The sequence below is a fragment of the Candida tropicalis genome (genome assembly GCF_000006335.3).
Source record: "Candida tropicalis MYA-3404 genomic scaffold supercont3.1, whole genome shotgun sequence".
NCBI lineage: Eukaryota > Fungi > Ascomycota > Pichiomycetes > Serinales > Debaryomycetaceae > Candida > Candida tropicalis.
Window position 1 is genome coordinate 1,978,812 of NW_003020038.1, and position 20,927 is coordinate 1,999,738.

The 20,927-nt window shown below is 34.8% G+C and overlaps 6 protein-coding genes and 1 non-coding gene across 7 annotated transcripts; 5 read left to right on the forward strand and 2 right to left on the reverse strand. All coding sequences in view use genetic code 12, as the record gives it.

Moving 5' to 3' along the window:
• Positions 1-2,891: 2,891 nt before the first annotated feature.
• On the forward strand, positions 2,892-3,992 carry ADH5 (Adh5p; the record flags this gene model as incomplete). Its single annotated transcript, XM_002546055.1, has 1 exon — positions 2,892-3,992. One exon carries the CDS (start codon positions 2,892-2,894, stop codon positions 3,990-3,992), a length of 1,101 nt encoding a protein of 366 aa, XP_002546101.1.
• Positions 3,993-4,977: 985 nt separating this feature from the next.
• Positions 4,978-7,527, forward strand: HDA1 (histone deacetylase; the record flags this gene model as incomplete). Its single annotated transcript, XM_002546056.1, has 1 exon — positions 4,978-7,527. One exon carries the CDS (start codon positions 4,978-4,980, stop codon positions 7,525-7,527), a length of 2,550 nt encoding a protein of 849 aa, XP_002546102.1.
• Positions 7,528-7,708: 181 nt separating this feature from the next.
• On the reverse strand, positions 7,709-9,862 carry PRK1 (serine/threonine protein kinase; the record flags this gene model as incomplete). Its single annotated transcript, XM_002546057.1, has 1 exon — positions 7,709-9,862. One exon carries the CDS (start codon positions 9,860-9,862, stop codon positions 7,709-7,711), a length of 2,154 nt encoding a protein of 717 aa, XP_002546103.1.
• A 714-nt stretch (positions 9,863-10,576) lies between these two features.
• Positions 10,577-12,034, forward strand: CTRG_00885 (rRNA (cytosine-C5-)-methyltransferase; the record flags this gene model as incomplete). Its single annotated transcript, XM_002546058.1, has 1 exon — positions 10,577-12,034. The coding sequence occupies one exon, from the start codon at positions 10,577-10,579 to the stop codon at positions 12,032-12,034; it is 1,458 nt and encodes a 485-aa protein (XP_002546104.1).
• Positions 12,035-13,786: 1,752 nt separating this feature from the next.
• Positions 13,787-16,168, forward strand: OPT1 (oligopeptide transporter; the record flags this gene model as incomplete). The annotated part of the gene is made up of 1 exon (XM_002546059.1): positions 13,787-16,168. One exon carries the CDS (start codon positions 13,787-13,789, stop codon positions 16,166-16,168), a length of 2,382 nt encoding a protein of 793 aa, XP_002546105.1.
• Positions 16,169-16,590: 422 nt separating this feature from the next.
• CTRG_06348 lies at positions 16,591-16,710 on the forward strand. Its single transcript has one exon. It is a non-coding gene; the product is annotated as a tRNA-Leu (tRNA).
• A 217-nt stretch (positions 16,711-16,927) lies between these two features.
• CTRG_00888 (uncharacterized protein) lies at positions 16,928-19,693 on the reverse strand (the record flags this gene model as incomplete). The annotated part of the gene is made up of 1 exon (XM_002546060.1): positions 16,928-19,693. The coding sequence occupies one exon, from the start codon at positions 19,691-19,693 to the stop codon at positions 16,928-16,930; it is 2,766 nt and encodes a 921-aa protein (XP_002546106.1).
• Between the last annotated feature and the right edge of the window lie 1,234 nt (positions 19,694-20,927).

Genomic DNA, 20,927 nt, shown 5'->3' on the forward strand with positions numbered 1-20,927 from the left:
GAGTTACCGTGCGGAAATAGGATTTCTTTTTCTTCACTTAATTTCTAAATTCTACCAATTGAAGCTGTGAAAAAATTTAAAAAAAAAAAAGTTGGGGTTCAATGAACATGCAAATATTATTTTGGGGGGTTTAGAAAGTTTCCCAAATTGAGTTAATATTTCCCTGTGTCAATGTTAGACATGCTGAGTAATTATTATTTTCTTTCATGGACTAATCTTCTCCAGAACCGTGATCAAGATTACAATAAAAGTCTTGAGAGTACTGTATATTATCACACAAGTAAGGCTGGTAGGGTTAAGGTAGGGTAGCTCAAACAAATGAAAGGGCTGTAAATCCTTTTTCTCTCACGCCCACTTCTAATAATTCATACCGCATTGCAGTTTTTTTTTTATTATTATTATTATTATTTTGGTCGTTATACGATTATACCGTTTGTCTAATACTTGACTTTAATTCGATAAAATTATCCGTCAACTGACTCATTCATTTCCTCTACGCCGGAGAGGAATAATTGTCTAGGATTTGTTGATTAAGTTACACAATATCAAGGTCTTCTCTTCTCAATAGCCGGGGAATTTGAGATGGACTTTGGAATATTAACGACACGGGAACGAGATCTCCATTTGGGACTTTGGAAATACCAGTCAATCTTCAAGTACACTTGTACGTATATTATACTATAGTCTTCCCGAAATCCCCTCTTTCATATTGTAAGTTTTACTTTTCCTTTAGTAGAAATTGCTGTATTTGAAATAATTTCTTCCTGATTGGTTGATCTAAATATACTAAAAAAAAAAAGAATTACATTCTCGTTTTAGTTCATATGCAATACAAAAGAATTTGACGTGTTGATGATCTACAAAATATACACCTCCAATGGAAGCTACATTCTGGTTTATGACAAATCAAAATTAGACTTTATGAATAGAATATAACTCGAGGAAACTCCGAAAGCTTATCTCCTCAATACCTGTCAAAGATTACTGTGATTTGTAATTGATCAAACTCCGTATTCCTGAAAATCAAATTGCGGAGAAAACAAAGAAAAAAGTGAATGGTGTAAACATGATGTAGGGGTGTATCAACACTGAGATAGCTTTGGATCCTGAATAGACATATATTCAATGATCGCATGAATGAAGGAAGTTCGATATTACGATAGTAAAACCTATTGACCTCGTGGTGCACTATGAGTAGAAGTACAAATCTCTTGCAAGGGCTATTATATTGTTATTCTGTCTTGAAACTAGTTGCTTCGTTATATCAACGGTTGCTTTATTGGTTTCCTATGTCATACCTAAAATTCAAGTTTTAGATTTTATAGATTTATTATATCACGTGGTTGTGTATCACGACAGTCTTGCTCACGTGAATCCCGACTATCGGATAATCGACACTAGAATGCACCAACCAAATGATGTACAATTTTGTTGTATGTTTACTGACAACTTGTAATGTATTTTTCACACTAACATGTATACTTATGTAAAATGCAAATACTGATTCGGGATTTGTTTTTTGTAACTGGGAACGAATTTGATTGGTTCTTTTTTTTTTGATAAAATTTTGGAGATAAACTGAATGAATTTCTGCTGATATTAAAAGTAAATAAATGTAAACAAATTAATGTTATCGACTGTAATATAATGCGTCATTATTATTCTACAAAATTAAAAGAATATTGGCGTTTGATGTGGTACATGTATTAACTTGAGCATACATTTATAGAACAAGCATTACGCAAATAAAAAAGTTGATTTATCATTGATTAGTAGCAAATACCTGGACGAGGAATGCAGCGCAATTCATCAGTTATATGTTTCAATCCAATTCACATAGTCATGATCACGATTAATTATTGTGGTAAAATTATCAGATAAATCATCAACATATAGAAATTATAAACATAATCATCCTTTAACAGTATTGCTCTCTTTCGATAATATGCCTAGAATAGACACAACTGACTTAAAATAGCATGAATGCCAAGATCTGTCCTAGTCTGTTGAATAATGGGCTACATCCTTCCGAGAGTTTTCTTGTACATCAAAAGAACATACCAACAAAGTCCATTAATTATAATTAGAATTATAGTTGCCAAATACAAATGAAATTGCAAACTAATAATAATAATAATAAACGAAGTCAAATAATTGATGGACCGTATACAACACAAAATACCCGTTATTTAAAAATATTCAATGTGATTTCCGTTCACCTCGATTAATAGCAGCATCCATGATCATTATTTGTATCTATTCGAGATTTACCCGGAGATAAGATCTTTCTGTATATGTGCCAATATAGTGAAAAAAATCCTGCATAAACTGCACGCAATAAGAAGAAATAAAACAAAATCTTAAGGAGCATAGTGAGTTTTGTGTAACGATCCCGGTTTTTTTCCCACCCCCGCATAAAACAACATGCGATTTTCAATTTAGAATCATCATTAATTCTGATTTATTATTTTTAAAATTTTCATCTTATTGTTCCAAAGCCATCCATATACACACGCCTTCTCTCAAGATGCAATGACTATACAAGAAATTTAATTGAGGAAAGTACTAATAGTTTATTTTTTTCATTCGCATGAAACAACGTGATATTACTTCGGCATTATCATCCTCCTTCCCCCTTTTTACCCCCTCTCCCCTTCTCGTAGTTGGTTATATTCAATCGTTTAATTGGGGCAATTTTATTGCATCGGTTCTACAAGGATATTTAAAAATACTAACTTTCCCACCCCCCGTTTTTTTTTTTTATTCTTATTATTTTTCTTGAGTTTATTTTTAATTGATCAAGGAAAGAAAGTAAGAATTTTCCCTTGATTTTTGCATATAAATATATAAGGGTAAAACCTAAAAACAAAAATTTCATTTGAAAGAAAGATATGTCCCTTGTTCTCAAGAGATTACTTCCAATCAGATCTACAAGTTTACTTAATTCTAAATTAACTCAATTCCAAACTCAATTACGTACAATGGCTATTCCTGCTACTCAGACTGGTTTCTTTTTCACTAAAGAGCAAGGGTTAAAATACAGAACAGATATCCCTGTTCCAAAACCACAAGCTGGTCAATTGTTGATGAAGGTCAATGCTGTGGGACTTTGTCATTCTGACTTGCATGTCATTGACAAAGAACTTGAATGTGGTGATAATTATGTTATGGGTCATGAAATTGCAGGCACTATTGCAGAACTTGGTCCTGAAGTTGTAGGATTCAAAGTTGGTGACCGTGTTGCGTGTGTTGGTCCTAATGGTTGTGGTGTTTGTAAACATTGTTTAACTGGGAACGACAATGTTTGTAAGACTGCTTTTCTCGACTGGTTCGGGTTAGGTGCAGATGGTGGCTATGAAGAATATTTGTTGGTTAGAAGACCAAGAAATTTAGTTAAAGTTCCTGATAATGTTTCCATTGAAGCTGCTGCTGCTATTACTGATGCTGTTTTAACTCCTTATCATGCTGTCAAGACTGCCAAAATTAAACCAACTAGTAATGTTTTGGTTGTTGGTGCTGGTGGATTAGGTGGAAATGGTATTCAAATTGTTAAAGCATTTGGTGGTAAAGTTACTGTTTTAGATAAGAAACAAAAGGCTCGTGATCAAGCTAAAAAATTGGGTGCTGATGAGGTCTATGATGAATTACCAGCAAGTATTGAGCCAGGATCATTTGATGTTTGTCTTGATTTTGTTTCTGTTCAAGCCACTTATGACATTTGTCAAAAGTACTGTGAACCAAAAGGAATTATTATTCCAGTTGGTTTAGGTGCCCCAAAACTTGCAATTGATTTGGCTGATTTGGATCTCCGTGAAATTACTGTTACTGGTACATTCTGGGGTGCTGCCAACGATTTGAGAGAGGCATTTGAATTGGTTAGTCAAGGAAAGATCAAACCTGTTGTTTCTCATGCTCCATTGAAAGAATTACCAGATTACATTGAAAAATTGAAGAAAGGTGCATATGAAGGAAGAGTTGTTTTCCATCCATGATGTTGATTCAATGTCTACAATAGACATATTAGTATAGGATAGGATATGAATTGATAAAATAATATATTATCACACACTGTGTTCAACACACAATAGGTTGTGAAATTTCAAACTTTGCAATTTGTAGTACGTGCAAAAACCAAAAGTAAATTGAGAGAATACAAAGAGTAAAAATTGGCCACAAGGAAAAAAAAATATTACGAAAGATAAATGGGAAATGAAAATTACATCTAGTTGAATAATAATTGTTAGTGAATGATGTGGAATTATACCAAAGTGTTACAAGGTTTTCCCAGGTCAAGATAAATACTCTAAGTAAATCCAGTTTCACATAATATTAGTTTTTCGCTTCTCTCTATTCTTATGTACAGTATATTTTTTTTTTTATTTTTTGCTTTTGCTTTTGCTTTTTGGACAATGCACAAGAAGATCATTTGCGATGATTGTGTTCCTGAATGTCTTTCTGAAAGTCTTAACTAGAAGCAGGGATCACTCAATGCCCAAAGTTTTTAACGACACTTCGTGGTCATTGGCTGATTAATTCTAATATGTACATAGCAAATAAAATGAAGAGTATTCAATACAGAAAGACACTCAAATTGTAGTGAGTTCATCATAGTTTGTATGTGTGTTTTTTTTTTCTTAGGGGCTGTTTGTCGGTTTTGTTTCTCACGCACAGTCTGTTGTTGTTGTTGTTGATTGTTGTTGTGTCCTGTTCGCTGTTTCGTCCCAAAGCAGGTTTGTATTTTTCTCTTTGTTGACTTTTCTCGTTTTTTTTTTTTTTTTAATTCCCTTTTCTTTCGTAGATACTTTTCTTTTATTCCTCTTTTTTTTTTGTTCTTGAATATATTTAAATAGTCTGTTTACAACCAAAAGAAAAAGAGCGTTTTCAAGATTGTTCAGTTTAGTTGGTTAGTCATTCTTTAGAAATCGTATAATACCAGTCAAATATAATTTTTCAAATTTCATTGCAGGAAGTAGAGAGATGTCAGTGGGGCCAGAACAACAGGAACAAAGCCTGCAAAAAACCAGACTAGAAGAAGAAAAAGAAAAGGAATGTGAAAACCCACAACAAACAACAGATGAAAAACAACCAGCGAAAGTTGGCAATAGTAATGCTGCTCATGATACCAAACAAGAGATCCTGGAGCAAGATTCAATAGAAGTCAAACAAGAACCAAAGGAAGAAGAAGAGAAGGAAGAGCGTCCAGTTGTTACCTTGAAGAGAGAAATTGAAGAAACAACAATTGTAAACGGCGATTCCCTCGATCAAAATGAAGAACCCTCCACCAAAAAAATTAAATTGGAAGAATCTAACGGAAGCAGTATTGTAGCCACTATTCCAAAAGAGCAAAGAATTGTTGTTACACCTCCTAAAAAACCACAACTATTTTATATCCCTCTAAAAACAGGTTTGGTTTATGATGTAAGAATGAGATATCATGCAAAGATCTTTACATCATATTTTGAATATATCGACCCACATCCAGAAGATCCTCGTCGTATTTACAGAATCTACAAAAGATTGGTCGAAGCAGGTTTAGTACAAGATTCATCTTTATCGGGAGTTGACGAAATCGGACCATTCATGTTGAAGATTCCTATTAGAGAAGCAACCACAGAAGAAATATTGGAAGTACATTCCGAAAGTCATTTGAATTTCATTCAAAATACCGAATCAATGTCTAGAGATCAACTACTTGAGGAAACAGAAAAAGGTGACTCCATATATGTCAACAATGACTCCTACTTATCGGCCAAACTATCATGTGGTGGTACCATCGAAGCATGTAAAGCGGTTATTGAAGGAAAAGTTAAAAATTCATTGGCTGTTGTTAGACCACCGGGTCATCATGCTGAGCCAGATACACCAGCTGGGTTCTGTTTATTTAGTAATGTTGCCGTTGCTGCTAAGAATATATTGAAAAATTATCCTGAATCTGTCAGAAGAATTGTTATTGTGGATTGGGATATTCACCATGGGAATGGTACTCAGAAAGCCTTTTACAACGATCCAAGAGTTTTATATATATCTTTGCACCGTTATGAAAATGGGAAATTCTATCCAGGAACAAAGTATGGTAACTCCGATCAAGTTGGTGAAGGTCCAGGAGAAGGTTACAATATAAATATTCCTTGGAGATCCATGGGTATGCATGATGGAGATTATGTTTATGCCTTTAATAAAATATTGTTGCCAGCGATAACAGAATTTGATCCAGATTTAATTATTGTCAGTTCAGGTTTTGATGCAGCTGATGGTGATGTCATTGGTGGATGTCATGTGAGTCCTTCTGGTTATGGATACATGACCCATATGTTGAAGGGTATCGCTAAGGGTAAGATGGCTGTTGTGTTAGAAGGTGGTTACAACTTGGATTCAATTGCCAAAAGTGCATTGGCTGTGGCTAAGGTCTTGGTTGGCGAACCTCCAGAAAGTACTATTACTTTGCTTCCTCATTTAGAGACAATTGAGGTTGTGGATGAAGTTATTAAAATTCAATCAAAATATTTCAAATCATTGAGACATGGTATCCCAGAGAAAATTTTTGAAGACGTTTATGAGTTACCAGGAGTTGAAAATCCAAACTACAAGCTTGTTAACATTGCTGATCCAATACGTTCGCATCAAGCAAATGACATGTTTAACAAACGTGCTTTCGTTAATCTTCCAATTATCAATTCCACCAATGAAAACGAAAAACCTTCATTTAGTGTAGATTTACCTGATCAATTGGAAGATTTAATCATTGCCAGTCCTGATATCTACGATTGCACTACTATAATACTAACGATTCATGACCCTCCAGATATCTGGGCTAATGTTAATCCTACCAATGGGGTGATTGAGAGTAACTCGACAATTGTGTTGGAGCATCCATTGAATCAACTAATTGAGAAAATTCAAAAAGAAAAAGATCCAGAGAATAAAGAAAAATTCGGATATATTGATATTAATGTACCTTCTTTCCAACTCCCAATACCTGGATTATCATCGGATCCATCTACTTACAATCCAATCATATTTGCACAAGAAGTATTATTATACATTTGGGATAATTATATCACATATTTCCAACAATTGAAGAAATTGGTTCTTGTTGGGTTTGGTGATAGTTATCAATCAATTGTTCATTTATATGGAAAGAGAAATTCTCAAGAGGTTAAAGAATTAGTTAAAGGTACGGTTGCATTCTTGAATAAAACTCAATTGAAACCTGTAGTACCTGTAATGGATGAATCAATGGTTGAATGGTATTATAAAAATTCTTTAATTTTCACAGGTTGTTCAAATTCATGTTGGAATGGTACTAATGGTAGTGGAGGAAGTTCATCAAGTGGAGGATCCAGTGGATCTAATGGTAAAAGTGATTCAGGAGAAGAATATTCAAATAAACGTCCAAGAAAGAAATTTGGTAGAGTTATTAAATCAAAATCTGATGGATTACCAGATGTGATACAAGATAAATTTGATGAAGGTGTAGATTTCATCTTGGATTCCATCGAGGATTTTTCAGCGTCCGAAGATTCTTAGATATGAGCAATGCAATAATTATAAATCTTAAAAAGACAAATATAAAATGAAAGAAAAGAAAAGAAAAAACTGCATACGTGTGTAATATAAAGATGTATATATATATATATATATATATATATATATATGTAATATAAAACTGAAACATTTTTATACAGTACTAGAAGAAATCCGTAATTATTTACACATAACTTGGGAATCTCTTGGAGAATTGTTTTTCTAAATCATCTAAATCCGGCATAGAAACCTCACTCGATGTACTTAATCTTCTCCCATTCTCCTTCTCTGGTGACTTCAAATATTGTGGTTTCTTTGGTTTAGGTGGTGGTGGTTTGGCTTTAATAACTGGAGGTTTACTTCCTCTTACTTTACTTAAGGGTTGGGACAGGGCAGTTGATCTATGAGGAACTGATGGAGATTCAGACCTACGAGACGATAATCCAATTGGTACTGCTGGAGGAGATATATTTTTCTTGTTCAGATGGTGACGTCTATGATGAGAATGTTTGTCATGAGGTGAATTATTAATACTGTCAAGATCATCAGAAACATTTTGATCAGTAAATCTTCCATAACCTTGTGCTGATTTCTGTATACGATGGGACTCATTTTGATTTAAAAGCTTTTGCATTCTATTTTGGATACTCGATGATGTTGAAGATGATGCGGGTACTGTTTTGCTTGTGGCAGTAGACGATACTGTCGCAGCAGTGGTGGTGGTGGAAGTTGCATTTGCTGACTTTGATGATGATAATTTTCTGTCTTCTCGTGATGTGGCTTCTTCAGGACTACTCTTTCTACTTCCCGTTAAAATTTGTTTAAGACTCTTTCTTCTATTACTCTTAATTGAACTTCCGGTATTATTGGCGCTAATACTACCACCTGTACTTATCTTTCTCAATCCATTCTTTAATGCATCCCTCAAACTTCCACCAGTATCATGTCTTGTTGGAACATGAAGATGATGATGTTGATCTTCTCTTGATTTTAAAAATTCCAAAGTACCATCATCTTCTTGATTAAATTCGTAACTTTCTCCACCTCTAGCTAATTCCTTCTTTATATAATCCTGCACCGATGGTGTTGATCTATTCCCTTGTGAATAAATTCTCTTCTTCAGTGAATCCTCAAAATATGCACTCAAAGGTCTACTTGGTGATTTTACTGGATCCAGTGTAAATGGTGATGATTTTTTAGTTAAAATTTTGGTCTTATCGATAGAAGCAAATGGGTCTGATTTAACAGCAGCAGTTCTTTTAATTTCAGGCATTGTGTATTCAACTTTGATTTCTTCAATTTTAGGTGCCATTGTGGCCAGTGGTTGTGCTTTGATTTTCATACTTTCTTTAACACTGAATGGTATCACATTAGGTGCCCCAGTCTCACCTTTCATGGCGGCAATTTCACCCAATAACTGAACTGCATTCGGTCTTCTTCTAGGATCTGCTCTGAGACAAACTTTTATGACATTCTTCAATCTTGGTGAAAACATCAGACCAGGCTGATCATTGAATCTCAAATTCTCTGAACAGTTTAATATGGTACGTTCTAAATCTTCTAGTGAATTCTGATTTGGTCTTTCAAATGGGGTAGTATAATAACACAATTTGTATAAGAATACACCCAAAGCCCATATATCCAGCTTATCATCTATAGGAAAGCCTTTTGTCAAATCAATCATCTCAGGAGCTCTATATTGTGGAGTAGTATGTTGCATTAAATCGTCTTTCATTAATTGCAATTCTTGGGGATTTCTTGGTGGTGGCATGTAATTCACACTTGATCCAAAATCACATAGTTTAAAAATACCGCTGCCGTCAATCAAGACATTTTCAATCTTGATATCTCTATGAATTAATGGTGGACGTAAATGATGACACATGGCAACACCGGTAGTAACCTGATACATGATCTCAACAATCTCAGGTTCTGTCAATTTATTAGTTAATCTTGTGTTCATAAAGTCAATCAATCCATTTTTTTCACAATATTCCATTAACAAGAAAACTTCATATTGCTGTTGCTGATTTCCGGTTCCAGTGTTGTCGACATTCATTCTTGAAGCATGAGAATCAATATACGACACAATGTGTTTATTACCCCTTAATCGTCTCATTGCATCGACTTCTTGTCGAAGTAAACTTAATTGCCATTTGCTAGGTACAGCAACTCTTTTCAAACAAGCTACATTGGACCCTTGGAATGGTGGATCAATATTACATGTGTACACATGGGCAAAGCCCCCTTCTGAGATGTATTTTATAATTGAAATCAGGTGTGAGCCAACGGTTAGTTTGGTTCCTGGTTTATAGGCATTAGGTGGCGGTTGTGGCATCACTCTTTACTTCTTTCTAAATCCTTGAAAACAAATAATAATAATAATAAGGAGGAGCAGGAGCGGTGTACCCTTTGAATTGTGTGTTGAACCGTTTAATCAGAGAAAAATGCTCAAGAAACGAGACTTGTGTTGAAAATATTCAACATTCTTTTTTTTTCCCCTTCCTCAGGTTCAAGAAAAGTTGACAACGAACGGTCCTCTCACTGTGACTGCGGTGGTTTCACTCATTGTATTAGCACGACTCCCAAGCATTAAAGCCAATAAAATGGGAACAAGAAAAAAAAGAGGACAAGACAATGGTAGTTCTCAGTATATGGGGGATGTCGTGACTTACTGTTGGTGTTGGCAGGCAGTACTTGGTATTAATCTTGGTTTGTAGTTACTATAAGAGCTATTAGTAATATAAACGTTAATTCCGGGAAGGTTCCAGGGATAGTATAAGACAATAGAAAGTAAGAGTGTAATTATTGAGTTACTTGTTGAATTTGATTCATATCCCCTACTTGTAATTGAGTCTGTATCTATCTATGATTTGTGGTTGTGTATAGTCTTCTTGTCCTTTTGCAGTAATACATCCTACTTCTTTGATTACGTAATGGTTAGGTACACTAGATCAAAGCACAGAATTTTTTGGGAGAGATTTTTTTTTTCCTTCCTTTGTTTTACCTCATCTCATAAAATACCACCATCTCCACCACCACCACCATTGAAATGAAACTATACTTTGAAGCGGAAAAGTTTCTTAGACCGAATAAAAAGGCAAATGGTAGTTTACAATCTCGTATTTTCAATGATAAAAAGTTGACCAATTCCCCCAAACATATCTTTGCATTGGTGTATTCCACCATCAAATACAAGGAATATATTGATATGATTATTAAAAAGTCCAAGGTCAAACAAGAATTTCAAGCTAAGAAGGTCAAAGTAAGTGATGAATTATTAGCATTGTTAATTCATGATTTGTTATTTTCTTCCAAAGGAAGAATTCAGAGTGGGAAACATCCAATAAAAGATGCATTTTTACTGAATAAAACAAGATTACAAGCCGAATTTACCAAATTGAAATTGAAATATAAAGTTAAGTCTGCTGATCAATTACCAACCAAGGAAACTGATGATGATGAAACTCCAATTCGTTGGTTCAGAATAAATACTATAAAAATTGATCCTGAAAGATTTTACGTCAAGCACCCATTTTTCAAGCAACTTCAACCTGTCAGTTCACTTGAAGAAATTAAAGAGCCAGGTGTGATTTATTCTGATGATTATATTCCAAATTTATTTGGTGTTCATCCAAGAGAGAAGATAACATCAACTGAAGCTTACAAACTAGGAGAAATAATTATTCAAGACCGTGCTTCATGTTTCCCAAGCCACATACTTAATTCCGATCCTAAAGACATTCATACACAAGTTATAGACGCATGTGCAGCACCAGGAAATAAAACCACACATGCGGCTGCACATCTTCCGAATTCAGAATCTGTTGTTTATGCTTTCGAAAGAGATTCCAAAAGAGTACAAATTCTCAAAACCATGTGTGAGAAGGCGACTGGTAAAAACAAAAAGAAGCTTATTCAAATAACTCATGCTGATTTTACCACTACTAAACCAGACGATTTTGCTGACGTGACAGGTATGGTTGTTGATCCATCATGTAGTGGTTCAGGTATTTTTGGAAGAGCATTAGAGGATTCATACAATGAACAAGAAAGTGAAACCGTCAATACTGAACGTTTAGCCAAATTATCTGGTTTCCAATTTGCAATCATGAAACATGCTTTACTGTTTCCACTGGCACGAAAAGTTGTTTATTCAACTTGTTCTGTACATGTTCAAGAAAACGAAAGAGTAGTTATTGATTTGCTACTGGACCCAGAAGTTAGAAAAAGAGGGTGGACTTTGGCTACAAGGGATGTAGTTATTCCAAAATGGGAAAGAAGAGGGTTTGAAGATGAATTTGTTAAATTGACACGTGATCCAGAAGAATGTAAAAAATTAGCTGGTGGATGTGTTAGAGCCAATCCTAAAGTAGATGGGGGAATTGGTTTTTTTGCAGCTTGTTTTGTTAGACAAGTGGAAAGCAATAATGGCACCAATATTTCGGATCAAAGCCAAGAAGGACAAGAATCTGACCATAATGATGAATGGGAGGGGTTTCAAGACTAAGCGGGAAAAGGGATAAATGGTTGTAGATCCATTTTTTAGTTTGGCACGAAGCCTTTTCATTGTATAGACCAAAATGTTTTAGTAAACGTTTGAGTCCGTTCCTGTAACGGAAAAGGATCAAAAGTGGAATTTAAAAAAAAAAAAAAATTGCGAAATTAGCAAAAGATTGGTTTGATCTAATTTTGTGTAATGTGGGTGCGATATTGGTCTTCCTCTTCTTCTTCTCTCTTCAATGAATTCGTGATTTGATTTCTTTTTTTTTTTTTGTCTAAGTGAAGAATTTCTTTTAATTTTGTCTCTTTGTCTTTATTGCCGTTATATTTAGCAAGCTACCAACTATTGTCTATAAATTGGCTATCACAACTGATAAGAAGCCTTACAAATGAAAAAGAAAACGGTCCGAATAATATCAAAGAAGATACTTGTAACCCACCCTTGATTGTAAATGTAGACTCGTAGAATAAAACATACTTAAATTAGTCTCACTTCTCGCGAAGTTTCGGTGCTGGTGCCATTTGTATCACAAATAAACTGAGACCTTGTTTGGGGGGAAAAGAAGAGTCAGATCAGTATTTGTGAGCTAATAAGCTTGCTCTATATTAGTTTGAACGACTGCCGAGATAGGCTTTATCAAAGCTAAGCGATAGATATCGAGCCTTACGTCTCTTTGGGGGGAGGAGAAGTTCATCATTGTGATTTATTGGAGATAAGATGAAGGTTTTTGTTCTCTATGTAAAACAAAAAAAAAAAACACCGTACGACATTTCAAGCTTCCTTATTTTTTTTCACATTATTTGACGCACACTAGCAAATTTTTCGTGCCGTGCGGTCAGATGCAAAAACTTTGTTCGTAAAAGAAATTTTTGGTTTCTGTTTCAATTCACGGGAGGATTATTTGTTAATTATCAAATGGTTGTGTATAACCATTAATTCCTGGATAAAACTAAAAAAAACAAAAAATGAATCTGTATAGATAAGCTTTATCTTTCTTTTTTTGTAATTACAATTATAAACTTCCAAGAGATTTTGAAGTAGCGAACGTTGATGCAAACTAACCAAGATCTAAGAACGATGAGTACAAGAAATATAAATAGAAAGGTCTTGTCTGAACCTGACAAGAAAACGTCAAGTGATCTACACTTTGATGATATGAGTAATATCCGAATAGAACACAAGAAGAACAAAGTAGAAAATGACGAATAAATGTGGGGAGTTACAAAATATTATTTTAACCCGCAAAGAAACTCTATCAATATCAAATACCCATCCATGAATTGGCTGCTAACTCTGTTTTACTATTTTTTTGCTATTCAACGTGACATGATTGGATAGTTATTAATACCTGTAAGAGTTGCCTTGTTGCCGATCAATCTCATTATCCACATCTTATTGTCATTTAATTACTTTCAGTCATGTAAATTGGATTTCATTTATTTCCTCCAATTTCCATTTTGCGACTTTTTCAATTGATAATGTGCACAAACGCCTATTTCTTATTTGCTTTTTTTTTTTTTATGGATTACTATTTTGCATATTTTTAGCCAGAGTTTTAGAACGCTCTATATTCTACCGGGTTTATCTGCATCATGTGGCTTCAAAAAAATTTCTATTCTCCTATATATAATGGAGTGGATCTCCCTCTTCTCCAAAAAGAAAATATGATGTTCCTAAAAGACTCTTAAGATTATCATTTAGATAACTGACGTCAAGGTTTTATTTCATTCCATCCAATAAAAGAAAAGTTATTGCAAGATGGAAAAAATCAGATCTATAGTTAGTGGTGAAAAGAACGTAACCCATGAAATTAACGAAAAAGAAGAACCAATTGATGCTATAGGTAGTTCAACTGGGATTGATCTTGAAGGTAAAAAAAGTTTTCAAGATCTTGATATTGTTTGCTCAAAATCCCAGGAATTTGATCCTGTCACATCCCACTTAATCAATGATATCATTGAAGATGAATATGCTGCTGTACAAGTCGAAGATGATTCTCCATATCCAGAAGTTAGAGCTGCTGTCCCATCAACTGATGATCCATCTTTGCCACAAAACACAGTCAGAGCTTGGGTTCTTGGTCTCATTTTAACAACTATTGGTTGTGGTATGAACTTGTTATTCAGTTTCCATAGTCCTTCATTTGCTATTACCACTTTTGTTACATCCATTTTAGCTTGGCCACTTGGTAGATTTTGGGCCTGGTGTATGCCAAATTGGAAAATTTTTGGTGTTTCTTTAAACCCTGGTCCATTTAATATTAAAGAGCATGCTATTATTACTATTATGGCCAACGTCTCCTTTGGTGGTGGTGCTGCTTATGCCACTGATATCTTGCTTTCACAAAACAAGTTCTATAATTCCGATTTTGGTTGGGGTTATGCATTATTGCTTATTTGGAGTACTCAATGTATTGGTTTTGCCTTTGGTGGTTTGATGAGAAGATTTGTTGTTGACAGTCCTTCTGCCATTTGGCCCCTGAACTTGGTTACTGTTACCTTTTTGACTAACATGCATATTAATGAAAATCACGTAGCAAATGGTTGGAAAATCTCACGTCTTGCTTTTTTCCTGGTTGTTTTCGTTGGTTCTTTTGTCTGGTACTGGTTCCCAGGTTATATTTTCCAAGCTTTATCATACTTCTCATGGATTACTTGGATTAAGCCAAATAATGTCATTATTAATCAAATTTTTGGTTCCTCTTCTGGTTTGGGTATGATTCCAAACAATATTGCTTTGGATTGGAATCAAATTGCCGGTTATATTGGTTCACCATTAATCCCACCAGCAAGTGTTATTGCCACTATTTTTGCATCCATTGTTATTATCTTCTGGATAGTTGTTCCAGCTGTTCATTATTCCAACACTTGGTACGCACAGTATTTGCCAATCTCATCATCTGGTTCCTACGATAGATTCCAACAAAGTTATAATGTTTCCCGTATCATCGACCCAAAAACTTTATCCTTCAATGAGCAAGCCTATAAAGAGTACTCACCATTGTTTTTATCAACTACCTTTGCCATTTCATATGGTTTATCATTTGCTTCTATTTTGGCCACTATCACTCACACAATCTGTTTCCATGGTCGTGATATCATTGATCAATTCAAAGTTCAAGAGAAGCCAGATGTTCACAACCGTTTAATGAAGGCTTATAAATCTATTCCTGAATGGTGGTATGGTATTGTCTTTTTGATTTTCTTTGGTATGTCAATTGCTGTTGTCCGTGCTTGGGACACCGAAATGCCTGTTTGGGCTTTAATTGTTGCTCTTCTTATTGCTGCATTCTTTTTACTTCCAGTTGCTGTTATTTATGCCAAGACTAACATTGCTGTTGGTTTGAATGTTATTAGTGAGTTCATTGTCGGTTATGCTGTTCCAGGTAAACCAAATGCTATGTTCCTTTTCAAAACTTTCTGTTATATTACTAATGCTCAAGCAGTTACTTTTGCCCAAGATTTGAAACTTGGTCACTATATGAAAATTGCACCAAGAGGTTTATTCTGGGCCCAATTTATTGCTACTGTTTGGGGTTCCTTAGTTCAAGTTGCTGTTTTGAGATGGGCTTATGGTGCCATTGATGAATTATGTCTGCCAACACAAAAGAACCATTACACTTGTCCAAATGGTAGAGTCTTCTTTAATGCTTCTATTATTTGGGGTGTTATTGGTCCACAACGTCAATTTTCTCATGGCCAACTTTACTACGGTTTATTATTCTTCTTTATTGTTGGTGCTGTTACTCCAATTATTAATTGGTTAATCTTAAAGAAATGGCCAAACTCTCCAGTTAAATACTTGCATTGGCCAGTTTTCTTCTCTGGTACTGGTTATATTCCACCAGCTACTCCATATAACTACACTTCTTATTGTGCTGTTGGTTTAGCCTTTGGTTGGTGGATCAAAAAGAAGTGGTTCCATTGGTGGAGTAAATACAACTACTCGTTGTCTGCTGGGTTGGACATTGGGTTAGCTTGGTGTTCATTAATTATTTTCTTGTGTTTGGCATTGACAAATACTGATTTCCCATCTTGGTGGGGTAATGATGTTGTTATGACTACTTTAGATTCTGCTGTAAGCACTAATGTCAGAGTTTTATTAAAAGAAGGGGAAGCTTTTGGTCCTTCTTCTTGGTAAATGTATATATTCGATTAATGTTTATATTTAATTTCCTTTTAGAAATATATTAATATTTAAATAATGAATTCATTTTAATGATATTAGGTAAGCTTCTTGGTACTGTTCATAAATTTTGCACAGAATCCTGAGTAAGATTCTGCGTTTCGGTATTTCCCATGTGTTGTTGAGTCCAGAAAACAAAATCATTAATTGCTATCAATACCTGCTATTGACAAAACCTGAAATCAGTAGTCAAGATATATAATTCAAAAACATCATGTTATGTGATGATTGCACCTAGTATTCACAATCAACCATCGCAAAGAATAACGACAAATTGTGAGCAATTGTCAGATGGCAGTAACCTCCAGAGGGCAAACAGGCAACATCTTGTGGCTTGTGTCCGAGTTGTTCGAGTCATGCTGTGACACGAGAAAAAAGGCGGAATGGCCGAGCGGTCCAAGGCGTCAGGGTAAGGCGAGTTTAACAGACCACAAAGTCTTACCACCATCAATCCTGATCTACGTAAGTAGGCGCGGGTTCAAATCCCGTTTCCGTCATATATTTTTTTTTGCATCTTTTTCCTTTCTCTTCACACGACAACAGTCATCACCAAAGCCAGTCAAGTACTCAACAAGTGTTTATACTATACTACTACTGGATGGTTGTCTCTTTTTATTGCTGTTATTTTTTTTTTCGTTTGAAATAATTTATTCTAGTATATATATATTACACTATAGGCTATAGAATTGATCAAGATTTAGCTCGACTCCAAGATCATGGGAAATCACCGACTCTTGGACCAAAGTATCCATCTGGTGCATCAACAGTGGCATTCAACCAACCAGTCATACGGTAATCAACACCTTCAAATGGAACGGAATTACCCCACCAGATGATATCCTTTTCAGTGTACATAACAGCAAAGAACATAATGATAGAACAGAATGCAACACCAGCTGTCAAACCTGTTGAAAGAATATAGTTGTATTTCTGCCACCAAGCTTCGTATCTCTTTCTAATATAATGCATGAAAGTAAATGAAGCATATAAACCAGGGATATAGTAGGACAAATTATAAGGAGCATAAATCAAGAATCCACCAACAATAATTGAAGGTTCAAAGTTTCTAACCCATTTCTTTGGACCCCATCTTTTAAGAGCAATACATGGGAATGCTAACAAGAAACCAATTAAGAAACACCATTCTAAAATTGGATATAATCCACCAAAAACTTTCTTTGGTCCAATGGTACCCCATAAGACAGAAGCAGAAAAGAATGTTCTACTACTTGGACAAGTGAATTTTTGTTTGTTACCTGGATCACAATAGTCTTTAATACCAGTGATTTGGAAATTCAAAATACTCAATTGAATAAAAGAAGCAATGAAAATGGAAAGAATTTGTACACGATAAACAGCTCTTGGTGGAAGTTTGGCATAATGACCTTGTTTCAAATCGTTGACAAAGTTTTGTGCTTGACCATCAATATTATAACCCAATGCTTTAATGAAAGCTAAAGCTAAACCATTACCTGGAAGAATGTAACCAATAATCAATTCAACCAAAACATTTAAACCAAATGCAAAACCTGTTCTAGCATAAATGGTAGTCAATGGAATCAAGAAAATAAAATTAATACCCAAGGCAAAGAAAATACCCCAAACTGGGGTTTGAGCAGGATAGACAGTAACACACACAATAGCCAAAACTAAAGCAATTACAAGAACAATGAGATATGCCCATTCCGGAACTTCACTGTAATTCTGGCGCATCATCTTTGAATGTGGGTCATCAAAACCATCATATGTTGAATTCTTCCAATTTCTGATCAATCTCCAGAACGACAAACATGCATCCCACATTTCTCTGAAATGAATACCAATTTCATAAACAAAATGGAATGGATAAAGAGCAAAGAAAGCACCATATACCACCAAGTTTGCTGCCGAATAGAATGGCGGACCAACTTCTTGATACTTTTCTTTATCAAATAAACTTGTATCATAGTCAACAACATCACCAACTTGGTATCTAGTTCCCTTGTTGGTAAATAAGGCATTACTGTTGATCGGTAAGTAGGCAGTCCATTTATAGTTAGAATACCAAAGACCAAGGATGACAAAGAAGCCAATAATAGAACCAATAAATTGACATGCGATTGTATAAAATGGTAAATTCAATGGAAGAGACATATTGATAATGTTCCAATCAAAAGTAGAAATTGGATTCAATCCCAAACCACCAAGGAAACCAGTAACAACCGCGAGATTTTTATTGGTTGGAGCAATCCAGGTCATCCAGTTAAATATAGACAATGCTTGGAATAAATAGTTTGGAACCCAGAAATAAACAAAAGAAGCTGCGAAGACAATGAAGAAAAAGCGATAACTTGAAATAGACCAGCCATGAACAACATTCTTGTTTTGTTTAGTCAATAAAGTCTTGTTCAATGCAATACCTGGTAAAATTGATGGCCAGACAGCTTTAACTGGATAAACAGCAAATTTTCTCATTATACCAGCAAGACCAACACCCATGAAGTTGGTAGACAAGATTAATAAAACTTGGTAACCCCAATCAACCCAATGATTGTCGTAAAACACAGGGGACTTCTGCATCAAAATGTTATAGGAAACATAAGAAGTACTTCCACCAGTAACACCACAGAAAATGGTTGCCAACATTTGTTCTTTAAAAGTATAAGGTCCAGGGTTCAAGTCAATGGTATATTTCCAAACTTTGAATTTCCATTTAGGTAAAATCCATTCACAAACTAAACCAGAAGGATACAAAAACACTTGGACAACAGCCATGGAAAGCGAAATACTAGGTTGTCTTTCAGCAAAGAATTGGTTAATAACAGCACCAATAGCAGTCCAAATAATACCAATTAAATAAACTCTGAAGGTTTCTACAGGAACCTCAGGATCATCGTATGGAACTGTAACGGTTCTAACTTGAGGATAAGGAGACCATACATCAATCAATGCAGCTTCCAATCTAAGTTGTAAGCTCCAGTCAATTATTTTATGAGTTGGCAACACATCTTTCTCGTCATAACCATTAACTTCAGTGACAGAGTTGGAAGATGACGATGTATCATCACTAGCACTAACTTTTTTCTCGTCGACATTGACACCACTGAATTTATCGTTGGAAGAACTAGTATATGGATGAGAAGTTTTATTTGCAATTAAAGCTTTCCAAAATTCCAAATCTTGTTCAGAAAGATTAACATCTGTTTCATGATCTTTAATAGCTTGGGCTAAAATTTCAACAGCACTTTCAGTAGAAAGTTCATCGATTCTTTCAAAAATGACTGACACTTCACGAGGTAAACTTTCAAATGATGACAAACCATCATAATGCAATCTTCTTAAAACGATATCTTTTTGATCATTAGTTAAACTGGTTCCTACCTCACTAATAGAAAGGGGATTTGATGTAACTGGATCGAGGCCAGCTCTTGAACCAACAGGTCTAATGTTACCGGCAGACTCAACAACATTGAGATTTATAACTTTTTCACCACCACTCATATTGATTATATTATGGGGAGATGAATATTAAATGCTGTAGATAGAAAAAATTATCAAATTTTGAATCTCTAATGTGGAGAATCTCGATTAGTTTATATAGTACCATTCCAGCTGCATATACTAATAGTATTTTCAGTATTATTTCGTTGATACGGTCGATTTATTTTGCATCAATATCTTATCCACAAAATAAAGAGATAACTTGACTAACAATAATAATAGAAATTCTTCCTAACCCCACCGTTTATGATACAAAAGAGTTTCTAATGAGTAATATCGACAGAAACTCATTGCCTTTGTCGCCGTATTCCCATAGTAAAATTGTGGTTTGAGTTATGGTGAATATTCTTGGCAAAATAGATAACTTTTTGGTGATACTGATATGGTACGGCTCCAAAAAATAAAATAAAAAATTAATAGGCAGAAGGGAATTATGTTCAGGTTCATTAGTTGTTGCTGTTGTTGTTGTTGTTGATTTTTCTTGATCGTGTCAGGCTAGTTGAATTGTCGCAGAAGATCGGGGACAGAAAATGAAATTACACAAAAGACCATGCAATTATTAACTTACACTACGCAAAAACAATAGAGGGGCTCTATTTGGTATTAATGAACAAGCCTCTGTAGAGCATTCGATTGTGCACTGATATAATAACCATAAATGCTTCATTTTTTTTCCCCTGCTTTCTTCTACTTCATTATTGAAACCAAGTTATCACACGATGTAACTACCAGTTGGATATTTTAGTTTTGTGGGCTCTTCATGAAGGATTGAAGAACAATTAATACGACAATACAATTTAATCCGATGTTCCGCCTGACTTATTCTTCCTTCACTTCAACCATTCTTTTTCTTGGTACATTAAATTTAGTCCAGTGGCAGCTCCGCTCCAATACCGCTGTACCAAGAAAAAAAAAATTAATGTTCACCATCATTTACATGGACAACTACAACACCAACAATCAATTAAACTAAATTGGTGCCGTGCGATATCTCAGAACTAAATGAGTCAGTCCGTTTGATTTATACCTGGTTGAGTTCTTGGCATTTGACACTGTAACCCTTGGAGATAAGCTGTGGTGGCAGAGGTTCTTGCTATGAAAATTCACGTTCCTGATTTGTCGCGAGAGTAATTACAAATAGGGGGGAAAATGCTTCATCATACTATTAGTGAACATAACCCACTTTATGACCATTGTCAAAGTAGTATAACGCAAAACTCTTTTAAAGAAACAA